The sequence below is a fragment of the Condylura cristata genome, unplaced genomic scaffold (assembly GCF_000260355.1).
Source record: "Condylura cristata isolate star-nosed mole 26May11 unplaced genomic scaffold, ConCri1.0 scaffold00035, whole genome shotgun sequence".
Taxonomy (NCBI): Eukaryota; Metazoa; Chordata; class Mammalia; order Eulipotyphla; family Talpidae; genus Condylura; species Condylura cristata.
The window spans coordinates 7299725-7314070 of record NW_004567136.1 but is presented as its reverse complement, the minus strand read 5'-3'; the positions used below and the strand labels follow the sequence as shown (position 1 = coordinate 7314070).

The 14346-nt window shown below is 50.8% G+C and overlaps 1 protein-coding gene across 1 annotated transcript in view; it reads right to left on the bottom strand.

Moving 5' to 3' along the window:
- ADAMTS17 (ADAM metallopeptidase with thrombospondin type 1 motif, 17) overlaps nucleotides 1-14346 on the bottom strand; it is a 195371-nt gene that overhangs the window by 141697 nt on the left and 39328 nt on the right. The window contains exons 5-7 of the mRNA XM_004692959.1: nucleotides 11903-11986; nucleotides 11038-11195; nucleotides 4829-4872 (exon numbers count right to left, since the gene is read on the bottom strand). Of these exons, the coding sequence (XP_004693016.1) occupies nucleotides 4829-4872; nucleotides 11038-11195; nucleotides 11903-11986 (286 nt within the window). The remainder of the gene's footprint in view (nucleotides 1-4828; nucleotides 4873-11037; nucleotides 11196-11902; nucleotides 11987-14346) is intronic.

Here is a 14346-nt window from a genome sequence, read left to right as displayed (position 1 = left end):
AGCCGGGGAACCAGAGGCTCTCTGGAAACTGCTCCCTCCAGCTGCTCAGTGAGCAACATGCGGTTTGCGAGAATCTGAACGCCATGAGATGCAGGACATTTGGGGAAGTCTGTCAGGGTGAGACTCGATATCCTCATCATCGTCAACTCCCCGGGGACTGACTGGCCACCCCCAGGTTACCACACACTCAAGAGGACAAGGGAAGTTGTCTGGAGACCCAAGTCACAGCTTTTTCTACGTTGTACACAAAAGGCGTTGATATGATGAAGACAGGAAACACAGAGGGTGCCACTCGGCTACGTATAGTAGGAAGGCGGCCCCAGCCACATCACGCAAGGCAGTGGCCCTGGGCTGACCGTCAGCATGGTCCAGCCCTCCCCAGGCCCGGCCTCCGGCCTCCACCCTCCACCCTTCAGATGATTCCTAAGGAGACCCCAGGTCTCTATAACCTAGCTCTGCACAATCCATGTGGCCCCTCTTTAAATCCTTATTTATAAAAAATATCAACTTCCTGCCATGCCAGCTGGACTGCCCACCCCAAAACCAAGTTGGACATGGGCCCATCATGGAGCGAACGCTGTGCTTGGGCCCCAGGGCCCCAGTTTGAACAGCTCTCCCCTCTGGGCAGGCACGATGGGGCTCATCCCAGGGCCTCCTGGAGCCACGGGGCTCCCTCCATGGCCGGCCTCCCCGCCCCCGCCCGCCGATTTTCCTCTTCACCACCGCAGGGTTAAGTGCAGTGACTCAGGCTTGTTTATGCCCTCTGGCCGCCGCCAGCCTCTGCAGATACCACCTGGGCCCTGGCGCGACTCCCAGGCTGCACAGGTGCCCTGAGCCGAGAGGCATGGGCACCGGCACGCGCACCTATGATTATGGACACCTGGGCCGCAGAGCAGGGCGTGTGTGAGTGTGGACACCTGTGCCGGCAGGTGGGGAGAAGGGGTGGGGGGCGTCACTCTCCGGCATGGCGAGACAACCCAAGGCCGAGGGAGGATGCCAGAGAGGTGTGTAAAGATCGTGGCGGCTGGGGGGTCAGTTGCCTCCTGGGCCTGCTCCCCTGCCTGCCTTCCACTACAGCCACCACCCCGGCCTGCACCCTGAGGTTCCAGAATGACGGGCAAGAAAATGTCCACGAGAGAAGAGTCTGGGAACGGTACCGCCGATGAAGACGAAGAAGAAAATGCTGGGTAAAAGTGATGACGGGCAAGTTCGTACTTGCAGGGAGACAAAGGTGAGAGCACAGACGTGCCAGGGGAGGTCGGGCTTCCACCCTCAGGCTTCACAGCGAACTAGTTAGTTGCCAGCTGTCAGTCACTGATGGCATCCATCAGACAAACAGCATTTGGGGGCCCGACAACAAAAAATACTGCACTCAGATCACTGAAAGTCCAGTCTAGTTGAGACCAGAATTGAATTACTGGTGGTCAAATTCTGGCTCCATCACTTACACACCAAGTGGCCTGGAGCAAGCTGCCTCCCACTCCAGCCCTGGCCTGACAGGCGCCAGCACCCCCTTCTCTGCACTGCGGCTCTCCCTCTGGGAGCATGCGGGCTGTGGCACTTCTCGGGGTGTGAGGACTAAGCGAATCAAAAACATGAAGCGTCCGCCACAGGAGCGTCACACACAAGGCAGCTGCGCTGGGTTCAGCTCCCGCACCACCCACGAAGGCGGCCGGAGCGGCACCGAAGGCCGGGCTTTCCCCATCTGTCAAGTAGAGGCGGGGGGCAGGGGTGCTGAGCAGGGCTGTTAAACTTTCCAAGGCTGAGTTCACAGAGGGGCGGGTCCTGGCCCAGCGCCCAGGCTCTGGGGATGTGCGGAGCCGACACCTGCTATGAGCTGCATGTTGAGTTCCCCGAGCTCGCGTGCTGAGGCCCTGACCTCCCCGGGATGGGAGTGGGGAGTGGGTCTTCGGGAGGCAAGCAGATGTGGACGAGGGCGTGAGGGTGGAGCCCCCCCGAGTGGGAGTGCTTGCTCAGCGGAGGAGCCAGAGCTTTCTCTCGGCACGTGAGGGCATTCTGCAGTAGGAGCTGCCTCGCCGGCGCTGAGGTCAGCACCGTGACCTGGGCCTTCTCAGTCTCCAGAAAAGTGAGAAATAAATCTGTTTAAGTTTCTCATCAGTGTTATGTTGTTATACCAGTCAGAGATGATGAAGACAGTGCCTTTGACCCTGATGGAAGGAGGACACTCCAGCACTCCAGGAGGGAGCCCTGGAAGGTTCTAGAAGTGCCACCATATGAGGACATCTGCTGGGTCGTCGGGTTCCTTGACCTGCCTAGTGTTATGGGACCAAGGGAGGGGAGTGGAGAGCAGAAACATGTCAGAGATATGTCATCACCTTGACAATGAAAGCAGACAGGTGTGCCCCACCTGAGGATTGCCCCTGCCCTAGCCAGTGAGGGAGGAGGTGGTCTCCACGCAAAGCTTTTACTGGATGTCTGCCTTCCTCTCAGCCATAGCAAAGTCGGAGCACACCCAAGGCCCAAGCTCTCAGCCCCCAGGGCCATGGAGAACCTGTTCCCCTCACGCTGCAGTCAGCAGATGCCAGGTGGGAGGCCCAGTAGGCACCGAACTCTTTAAAGTGCCTGGGAGACACATGGAGGGTGCAGGCTCCCTCCTGAGCATGGGACTGGCTCAAAGCCCTTGAGGGAAGCCTGGAAGCCACCGACCCACACGTCTGGTGGCCATAACTGCCGGGAGCTATTCTCATTGTCCTCATTGGCCCTGAATAATTAAACAAGGGAAGGGTGCGCCCGAAGATCACAAAGACGCCTCCCCGCTCTGCCAGGGGCCCTGACGCCTGGCCTCATCCCTCCAGGCTGGTCCACGCTGCGTGTCTCCACATATGCTCACACGCCGGGCAGGCGTGGGTTCTGAGGTGTGTGTGCACCAAGGTGCGTGCACACACTCAAATACACTTTGAGTCATGACCTTGAGACACAGGACCGAGATACATGACCTTGAGACACAGGACCTCGTCATGACCTTGAGACACAGGACCGAGATACATGGCGCTCCCCACCACCAGCTGGCCCACTTCTGCTCTCTCTGAGGCGAGGCAGCTCCTACAAAGGGCTTTCAGAAGATCCTCTCCCACAGCCAGACACATCGTAGTTGCCTTTTTGGAGAAAATCCTCTCCAGCTACACTTGAAGTGGTCGGGAAGACAGGAGAAACTAGTTGCCTGAAGTAGCTATTTTTTAGTGTTCCTCAGGCCTACGAGCCAAGAAATCTAAGCTGAATATGTGGGAAGTGGGCTCTGGCAAACGAGGGAGTGAGAGCTTCCTCCCTCACCGGCGGCCTGTTTTATCATCTGGTGAGGAGGGGACTGACCCAGCCTATCTGCTCCCGATTGCTGGAGGCAGATTTGACCCCTTAAATTGAAGCCTTTCACAAAGCCTCACAACGGAGCCTAGTGGAGAGCACAGTGGTAAACACTGTAGAGCTTCTGACAAACAGGTGAGTTTTCTAAAGACCTCGGGTTGTCAGCTCGAGACAGCTGACGTGCCGCTGAAGGCTGGATACTCCTTTGGAAGCCGATTCACAGGCAGGCCTGAGGCGTGGAGCTGGACTAAGTCTGGACCCAAAGCATGTGAGATACTGTGGGGTCCTGGACACCTGCAGGAGGGGGAGTCCCGAAGTCGACTCACTCAGGTGCAAAGGGACAACTACAGCTATGTTTTTGGAGAACTCGGGGTGCAGGCCCCTCCGACCAGGGCAGTGCCTTGAGATTGGAGAGCAGCTGTTTGAAATCTCTTAGCATTGACAAAGTGTGTGATAGGGCTCATTTTTTTCCATTCTGTGGAATCAAAACAAAATACAAAAATAAACCGGAAGCTGGAGTGACAAAATTAGAGAGATGGAATACAGATATGGGGCATCCAGAATGAGGGAACGAGGAAGGACACTCCAGGGGCAGCTGAGGGAGCTGCTAGGCGGGCCCGGACCTCTCTGTTCCTGCCAGTCATGATGGCTGGAAAAATCTACACTTTCGATAAAAACACCCCGCGCCCCCTCCTCCCCACCCCCAAATAATGTATGTAATAGCCAGTGAAGCCCGGAGTGGACCTGGAGTTGGTAAATTACCTTATGCCACTCCACATCCCAGCCTCACTGAGATGTCACCGCTAGAGGATGTTGGGGGAGGGGCCCTGGGGCCCCAGGTGGAAGCGACACGACGGCAAGAGCAAGTCTGATATAACTGGAGATAGGAGAGAGGGGACGGGGCAGGAGGGCAAGGGAATGGCCAGTGGGGGGCGAAGGGGGGACGGAAGAGGATGAAGGAGATATGCTTTCAGGCTCTGTGTTGGCACCGGTACTCCTGAGTAGACTCATGCATTCATCAGAAAGCTACGAGCCTGGTGGCCAGGCTGGTGGAGGGGGCGTGCTCAGAGTGTCACCCATCACCTCTGGGGCACTTGGTGAGGACCATTGTGGGGAAAAGCAGACCAGAGAGCTCTGTCTCGTGACAACTGTCATGCACGTGGCCCCTCCTGTGGTGATGATTATGGGGCTCAGCGCCACCCACAACCTCCGTGGGGCAGCCTGGTAGGTCCCCTCTTGGTTTAATTTTTCACATCCCTGTTCACCTTTCTCTAGACACCTTCTGCCATGAAAAACTTCAAAACTTCCCAGGGAAACAAAAAAAGTTAAATCATGTCAAAGAACCAATTCTCAAGAAAGAGAAAATAAATAAATAAAGGCAACAGAAACTGCAAAGCATGCTCGTGGGCAGCAACACTAGCCTGGAAGTGATCAAGAAAGTCCCAGTGACCACCAGGCAATAGTGAGACATCAGCTCCTCAGACTGTCAGTCTAACTCTGAACTTACCCACAGTGTCGCACGGCTCATCCTTGTGTACGCAGAAATCCGTCCTGAAAAAACAAAATGACACATCAGGTGCGTGCAGTCCCCCAGAGAGCTGAAGGCAAGCGAAGGATCTCGGTCAGCCGTCCTCCCAGAGCAGCGTGAGTTGAGTCGCGCCAGTTAGCAGCACTGGCCCACAGTCCCCAGGCACCTCACACCCAGCTGGCGGCCCCTGTCACCACGCAGAAGCCACTACTCCACGCTAACACTCAGTTGCTAGAAGGGCTCCTTCCCAAGCTGAGAACGTTTTGAAGATGATGTCTGTTTGGCCATAGGCGACTGGTCAACATGGCCTCTCTGTAGAGACTCCCAAGCTATTCTGCTCGGGCGGCAGTGAGCATGGGGAGTGACTGAGGGTCAGCTGTATGAGAAGACAGCAAAGTCTTCCTGAAAGTTCTGCCCTTTCAAGTCCCAAGGGTCTCCCAAGTCTGCAGCGGTAGATGCATAAGACAGTGGCAATGCTGGAATCTGGCCCAACCCTGGGCCTGCAGCTCCAGAGAGACCACTCCGGCCTCTGGCTTCTCATGGAGAAAGGAGAAGTCTAGTTCCTTCTTTTCCAAAACCAGAATGGTCCTTTGGGGTCAGGAACCCACCACAGAGCTGGGTGGGGCAGCGTCCTGCGTGGGAGCTGGGTGGGGGCCGCACTAGCTGTGCCTCAGCACTTGTCCTCTCGGGCCCCGTACTCACTTCACAAGGGGGCCCAGAGGGTGCTGGGAGAAAGCACCCCCTCACCTGCAGGTCTCTGAATACACACAAGCACAACTTCAGATTAAAAGGTGTGCGCTGATGCCACTTAATCTCATTTTATTTTACAAAGCCTGGCAAAGAAGAACGGGCCAAGAGAGCAGTGTGAGGCAAGGGCAGGTCCTGATTGGCCCCTTGTGATACTCCACCCCCCACTAGAGTCCAGTGCCATCAATTCCTCCCCATTCTCTGTCAAAATCTAATCGGGGAAAGCTTTGACCTGCATTCACACCAGGCAAATGACAGTGCAGGCCACGTGTGGCCCCCGAGGCTAACAGCTTACAGTCCGCTTCCCTCTGCCTCCATTTCAGCCCTGCTCCAACCCACAGCACATTCTTGTCTATGTGACTCCAAACATAACCACATGTGCTGCTTCTCAGGCTTGGAGCAAAGCCTGCGTGTTCCTAGCCCTGGCTCTGCCTCAGACTCACCTGAGGGTTGTTCAATATTCCACCTGCTCATTCAGACCCCCAGATTCCAGATCTGCGGGTTTGCAGGATGCACTTAGATGTGCAGAAGTCCCCATCCAGGCCCAGTGCCTCAGGCAAGAGCTACCCGTGAGTCGAGAGGACAGGGCAGAGCAGGTGGCCAGGGGCGGTGGGACTGCTCTGAAGGGTGACCCCATAATGACCCCATAACAACAGAGATAGGGCCAGAGCTTGGCCAGCCCAGCCTGAAACGCACATGGCTTCGCCTACTTCGTATTTTCTAACTTTTTCATCACAAATGTGTGTATGCTGTTAAGACAATTTTAACAAAGAAAAAAAGCCTTCAAGATTTTTCCTCTTCCCCCTATATTCAAGCCCAAAACCAAAGGAGTCTCTATCAAAAGGGAGAGAATAAGGAGCTAAAAAGGGAAATCTCATGACTTGATTTCTCTGTCAAACATGACCTTCTAGAAGACTAGTCAACGGCAGTAAAGACGGCAAGGAAAAACCACTGGCTGGGTGCCTTTTCAGAACAAAAGGGCAGAAGTGTGCTACCTCAACATTCTTGCTCTGACATGCTTTGAAGTCATATGTTTTAGAAGTTACACACACACACACATGCAAAGACCAGGCTGGGCTATCCAGAGTGATGAGTGGGGTGTGTTGGAAACCTAGACCCATTACTTCACCTGGACAAAGGGAGAAAGGGCATGTGGTCATCAGTGTGGCAGAAGGGAACTGGACAGAACTTAACAAAGATGGTGGACAGCGCCTGCTCACAGGTGGGACCAGGTACCATTTTGAAGTAGTCAACTCTGTTGACTGAAGGGGGTTCTTTGAGTTCTCATCCCATGGCCTCCCTGATGACAAACACCTGGTCTCAAATGATGGCCTCTGTGGGTCATCATTGCTTCTCCTGAGGAAAAGGGAGGAGTGGTCAGCTCGCAGACAGCCCAGCTCATTGGAGGCCTGGTATGAAAGGGTCAGCCAACATGTGAATCTTCTTGCCAGGTAATTTGGCTCCTAGTCACACTCATGCCAAACCCACAAGGAACTATCTTACTGGATGTGAGACATAAGAAGGAACATTTTTGTGCAAAGTATTTCTAGTGTGGTAAGTGCAGAGTTGGGAGACAGGAAAAAGCAAGTGGAACAGGCAACACTTTGAGCTGAGGGTGTGTCGTGTCTGCTGATGGAGGTTTTGTGAACGTGCTAATCCTGAAGCTATGTCAACATTAATTTAGGTAACATTTATTGCTGCTAGGAAATAAAGAGCTACTTGTTCCCAAACCAAGACCACTTGCAAGCACTTTCCATCCGAAGAAGGAGGGAGCAGGAATGCAAATAAATAATGTAGGAAAAATTCCCACAGGTTATTCTTCTTAACAAAACATTTCATATGTACTTACACAAACCACTTCCAAAGTAGCAACCTTGGAAGTCTTGCTGCATAATCGAAAGATGTACTGTACAGCTCCTATCCAGAAAAGGTTGTAGTCCTCATTTAATTATCATTTGGAAAATCAATCCCATTCGTTCATAGTCAAATACCAACATGGTTCACAAAGGCGCCTGCTTTCTCTTCCAGCTAACCCAACCCCAAAGGGCACCACCCATAACCCCAACACCACAATCCAGAAGATACTGTACAGAGGCTCCCCCGGCTCCAAAAACCATTTCAAAGTGCCTGGAGTCACCGCGGCCTCTGTGCAGTGAACGTGTTCTCCAGCTGGGCATGAGGTTTCAAGCACTGAGCAGGGTGGGCAAACCCAGGTCCCAAGAAAGAACCAGGTCGTGGTCATCCCTTGCCCCCGTATCTTCTAATGCACCTGTGTGCCAGAGGTGATCAGAATTACGGAACAGACTTCTTAAATGTTGCCTTATTTTTGTAAACCCATCTTGGTTAAAGCAGCAAATGTCTCAAGGTAGAACATTTGAATGCTTACTGGCGGATCATATGCAAGGGTGACTGACTGGGTGTGCTTGGTGATGGTAGTGGCACTGTGAGTGCAGGTGTTTTAAGAGGGCAGGTGAGGGGGCTGCCTGGGCTTATGGTCACAGAACTTCCCAGCTGGCTGGGAAGTCGGCAGATTATGGGCTTGTATGCAACCGAAGAGCCACTTTCTTGACATGAAATCAAAGTCTTAAGTTGGGGATAACCCTACTTAGTTCTCCCTTGCACAAGTATACTTTTAAACTCAGACAAAAGAAAGCATGTTGTTTGGAGAGATATTTCCTGAAATTAAAAAAAATACCAAAAATTTGAAGTGCTATACATATGGCAACCCTAATAAAATTTGCTATTTTCAATCTAATGGATTAAGTTGTCAAAAATGTTTTCTAAAAGATTTTGATGTGAACATAGAGCACATTTTATTTACATTCTTCAAATAATGCAACCAAACAAAATCACTTGTCCTCGGAGAACTCTGAAGTGAAATAATCACATCTACTGTTGACCTTGGAACAAGTTATAGGTGCAACCTTTCCCCAACCCCCCAAAACAACTACTAATAGTCTGATGTTGACTACAAGCCTTACCAATGACATAAACCATTGATGAACATCTGTTTGATATGTTACATTTATTTATGAATTTTTAATAATATATTTTTTATTTTGTATATTTTTACATCATTTTTCATTTTTCTAACCCTGGTTATAGTCACTATAAAATTTCCATCACTGATTCACCTCTGCACCATCACCTTAGACCTTTGTGGTCTTCCCACCCTGTTTCGAACCTATTCCTCTCTCCCTCCTTGCAAAATGTCTCTGGTTTATAGTTGCCTGTTGATTTTTATATTTACTTTATTAGAATTTTTTTCCTGATCCCTTATTTGGATTTTCTACATTTCTCCCTAAGAGAGAAACCACCTGGTATTTTTCTTTTTATTTCTGGCTTATCTCACTGAGTATGATCCCTTCTAGCATTATCCATGTTGCCACAAAGGGCATGAGTTTGTCTTTTTTGATTGCTGAGGAATATTCCATTATGTATATATGTATGTATGTATATATACCACATTTTCTTGATCCAATCAACCACTTTGGGCAATTGGTACATGAATGATGAGGGACTGACTGATGACAAAGATCCACAAAAAGCTGATAAAACTCAATTAAAAAACTAAATAATTCGGTCAAAAAATGGGCAGAAGAGGCCCTCCCTGATGGCGCAGCGGGTTAAAGCACAGCACTAAGAAGCTTAAGCCACTTCCACATGAGTTCAATACCCGCCTGCCCCGGAGATGACCACATGGTGCGGCAGACCTCTCCTGACCCACCCGCTGCTCCCCTTAGCAGTGTTCTTCTTCGATCTGCCTGTTCTGCTCCCTGCTGTTTCTTGTGAATCCTCTTACCCTCCACATCTCTGGCCTGTACCCCAGTTCTGTACGAATAAATAAATCTTTAAAAAAAAAAATGGGCAGAAGAGCTAAAGAGAAGAGGAAGAGGAAATGCAAATGGCCAACAGGTATATGCAAAAATGTTCAACATCACTCATAATCAGGGAGACGCAAATCACAACCACTATAAGATACCATCTCACACCAGTGACAATGGCACATACTAAAAAAAAAAAAAAAAAAGCAACAAATGTTGGTGAGGACATGGAGAAAAGGAGCTCTCCTAGACTGCTGGTGGAATGCAAATTGGTCCCACCACTATGGAAAGCTGTATAGAGTTCCCGCAAATTGCTAAAAATGGAGCTTCCATATGATCCAGCAATTTTACCCTTGGAATCTACCCAAAGGACACAAAAACATTAATTCAAAAGGGCACCTGCACCACTATGTTTATTGTAGCACTGTTACACCTATTTAGACTGTGTTCTTACAAGAGTCGGCTAGAGAAGAAATATATCATTAAGGAAATCATAAAGAAGAAAGGATGCACTTACAGCCCTGGACCATTTGTATGGATCCCCTGTATTTACAGCACCTGTTTACCAGAAAATCTGCACATAGGTGGACCTGTGCAGTTCAAATCTGCACCATTCAAGGGTCAACTGTGTATTTCCAGAGTCTCTCAAAAACATATGCTCAATTCTTAATCCCAGCATGTGTGAATGTGACCTTATCCGGAAAGGGGCTCCCTGAAAAGCTAATCAAGTTCAGATGAGATCACACTGGATCCAGCTGGGCCTTCAGCAGACCAGCCAGCATCCTGCTGAGAAAGACATCTGATCACAGTGACAATGGAGGGGGCCTGGAGTGATGTAATTACAAGACAAGGGACAGGAGTGGTTTAAGGCAACCGCCAGGGGTTAGCAGCCTTCAGAGGGAGCCTGGCTCTGCCCACTCCTTGATTTCAGGCTTCTGGTCTCCAAAACTGTGAGAGTACATGTCTCTGAGGAGAAACTGCAGCAGCTGGCGGCCGCCCGCATGGGAGGCTCTCACTGCAGGGTCCTTGGCTTCCTTTCCTTCTCGAAGACTTGAGTCTGTAGCCTATGAAGAAGCTTAGCTCCTTTCTTCTCAGGGAGCTTCCATGTGAATTTCAGGGTGACCGCCCCCTGCTGCGTCCCCAAGAGGGCCCTGTGCAAGGTGCTCCACGAGGTCGGGCTAGCACATGTCCCTGCATGGCCTCCTCCCACAGGGAGCTCGGGGTGCCCACACTCCCCAACAGTGCTGACCCAGAGTGGACACAGCCTGAACTATAGGCCAGCTCTTTCTCAGTGAGCCTGATACTTGCTGTGGGGAGGGAGTAGATGAATTTTCTTGGAGGTGTTGGGCTCTGGGATACCCAGGACTTCAGTACTGATAGCAACAGAGGCTGAGGCTGAGTGTGACCTGGCACTGGGGGAAGTGCTGTCCATGCATTTCATCCTCCCACCTCTAGGAGGCGCTGTCATTTATCCCCATTTCACTGATGAGCAAACTGAAGCTCACACAGGAGTTCCAAGGTTTGATTTCTAAGCCTGTTTCCAAAAGATGCTCACGCTCCCCTCCAAAGGGAAACGTCTCTTCCTGCCCAGACTCATTACAGACAAATGCACTTTACCTGGTCACGAACACAGCGGCATCCACTGGGGGAGTATCGTCCTTGCCTCCTGGAACCTGATTGTTTCCCAGGTACCGTGCACCCCCGTATTCCTCATTCTGCCAGTGACAGAAGCTCTCCAGGGAGCGCTCACCATGGTGCCCGATGGACAACTTGGCCTTAAAGAAATTGGGGGGCCGTTAAAGAAGCTCCGGGAAGACACTTTATGCTCCAACTAAAGAGTCGATGTTCACTTAAGGTGGGGACAGTGTCTAGCTGGGGTGTCCTTCAGTGACGGACATCCCCAAACACTGACTTAACAGAGGTAGGCGGGTGCAGAAACCCAGAGGGAAGCCATCAGAAGGGCCTTATTTATAAGTTTAAGTGAAGATCAGGTCTACTTTTCAGTTCTCCATTTAGCAAAAAAAAAAATAAGCAGTATACTTGAGATAAACATCGCCCCTCACTTTCACACTCAGGGTCTGATTCTGATTCAGGTAGAACTCTGCTGCCACATGGGACGTGTTCAACCCAAAGACCAGAAAATAATGCCACGGTTAATCTGACAGTGGGGGAAGCAGGGGTGGCTCCAGTGTGGCCGTGCTCACTGCCAAGCCTGTGCACGCACAAGAGCCTGCTGGGGTGAAGGGACATGCCAGGGTGACAGCTCGGGGTGCCCTCTGGGATCTGAGCCGTGGGACCGCCCAACCTCTGGGAGTGGGAGTCGCCCGCCCTCCTCTCCCTGACATCCCAGGCCCCACAGCTGCCACTTGAAGGCCACGGAGGGCAGGTTGGACAGTCCCCTGAGCAGCTCCCTCCTCCCCCCAGCACCCAGCACACCCAGGACGTCACACATCCTCGTTGCCAAGGCACCAACAGGACTTACAGGCCGTTGCCGAAGCAGGACCAGCTTGGTCACTTGGATGTTGACTTTTATTCCAAGGCTCTGGTGCTGAAACATATTGTATACCTATCGTGGGAGAAAAGAGTAGGCGAGACGTAAATATGAAACCATCTTCAGTGACTCGGCAGTATCCTGAATGGGCTCCTGGAAGAGAGAAAAGATGCTAGCAAGAGCAGAGGAAATCTGATAGGCTTGGGGCTTCCTAGCTTCCCTGCGTCAGCTGGGTCCATCACTCATGACAAATGTGCGACTCATGCAAGGTGCTGGCAGCAGGAGCCGTGCATGGGAGAGCTGTGCTGCTGATGCAGCTTTCCTAGAAATCTAAAACAAAGTACAAATGAATAAAATATGTACATTTCTAAATAAAAGTTAAATTCTATTCTTTAGACTTTAGTATTAAACAACTGCACAAAACTTGATCCAGGAAGAATTATATGACATTCAAATTTCAGTGTTCATAGGTAAAGCCTTATGGGAACACATGTACGTGAGGAATAGATACCAGGTTTTATTTAAACGGCTTTCTCGAGCTAAAACATGCCTGGAAATGAGAATCCCCCCCCAAAGCACATGTGTATGATTGGAGCTGGAATGTCTCTCTCTCTCACACAGAATTAAATTAGTTGGTGAAAAAATGCCAAGGGGCCTCCGTGGTGGTACAAAGGGTTGAATCGCAGCACTATCAGGCTATCACCAGCTGTTGAGGGCCTGAGTTCGATCCCCGGCCAGGGAGTGACCCACATGGTGCAGCAGACAGCTCCTGTCTCCCGGCTGCTCCCCTCGGCAGTGCACTTCCTCAGTCAGCCTGTTCTTGCTCCTCACTCTGTCTCTGGTGAATCCTCTCACCCTGGCCCAGTTGTAAGAAAAACTCAGGCAGCTTGCAGCAACAGAGGTGGAGCTGGGAGGGCTTGTGCTAAGTGAAGTGAGCCAGGGGGAAAGAAAAACATCAGATGGTCTCACTTACAGGGGGGCATAGGGAAACCAGACAAAGGATCAGGAAAAAGACAAAACTTGCAGGAAAACCACAGACCCAAGGCCTCCAAGCTGGGAGGAGGGGCCCAAAGAGGGGAGGGTGAGCACAAGGGACCACGGTGATGGTCACGGGTGCCTGAGTGGCAGGAGAATTCGGGGATTACATGTGAGGGGAGAAGTCAAATAATACGCAAAAATGGACAGCAATGTGAGAAATTTAAAAGTGAAATAAAAATATATGATGAAAAAACTGTCCCATTGGGGCGGTGGCCATCAGGACATACTCATGTCCATGGGCCATGGCATGGCCATCCAGTCCTGGGGCCACTGGACACAGCACCGGTCATACAGATGCAATTGCACATGCGTGATGCAGGGCTGTCTTCAAACACTGCTACTGAGGCTAAGATCTTTGTGCAATTTACTATTCTTTCCTACAGGGAAAAATAGCATACATTCGTTTATACTATTCTCATTTTTTTCCTCAAAAATAAAAGAGCAGTCCTTTTTTTTTTTTTTTTTTTTTCCTTTGCTGGCTCATCCTCAGGCCAATTCTGAAGTCATGTCTTAATTACCTATCCCCAAACCTGGGTGAAGAAGGAGAAAGCACATAACTTTTTCCTTGTTTTGATATTTTGAGAACCACCCAATGGCCATAATTCAAGATTTTCCAGAAATATTCAGCATTAGGATTGGACCCAAACTGGAAAACCTCAACTTAAAACATGAAAATGTGGGAGAATGAACACTGAAAATTATGAGGGGGAAAAGAGAATTCGGAGTTGGAGTACAGGGTTTCAAGGTACAATCTAAACACTCCCTGTGGTGTCCACCTTCGCCAAACACATCAAAACAATCTTAGCCAAAAACATCAAAGAATACTGGAGGTGGAAAGAAAGAGCATGGTAACGAGTCCTCATGGTGTGACACGCACACAGAGCTGTGCAAAGAAACTCAGGGCATGCAGGTTTCAGGAATAGCCCCGGTGAGGCCCCCACCTTCCCTCCCTGGGCTGATGACAGTTCTACGTGCTCCAGACGCATAGAGAGTTGGGGTGTCCACTGTGGCTCCCTTCTGGCCCGAGGCAGCCCTGAGTCCCGCTGGTAGGTGGTGCCCTGGTGAAACCCCTGCATGAGGCGAGAGAGAGGCGCAAGCCTCTCTCCTCTCGGGCAAATGCACACAGGAGACAGAAGACGCGGCGAGGGGAGTTCTCCCGGCCCGTGGGAGGGGCAGGTAGGTACTGCGGTCAGGTGTGTGGAGCTTCGGGTTCACAACACGCTGAGGCTCTAACAGGGGTCCCAAGCTGAGGATGGCTACGATGGTCAACTCTATGTAACACGCGTTTTAATTTTAAAAAGTCGTCCGGTTAAGCCAGAAAGAGAAAGAAAAATACCGGATGGTTTCACTCATAGCAGGAGTATAATGGACCAGGCGAGAAAATAACAAAAATAATG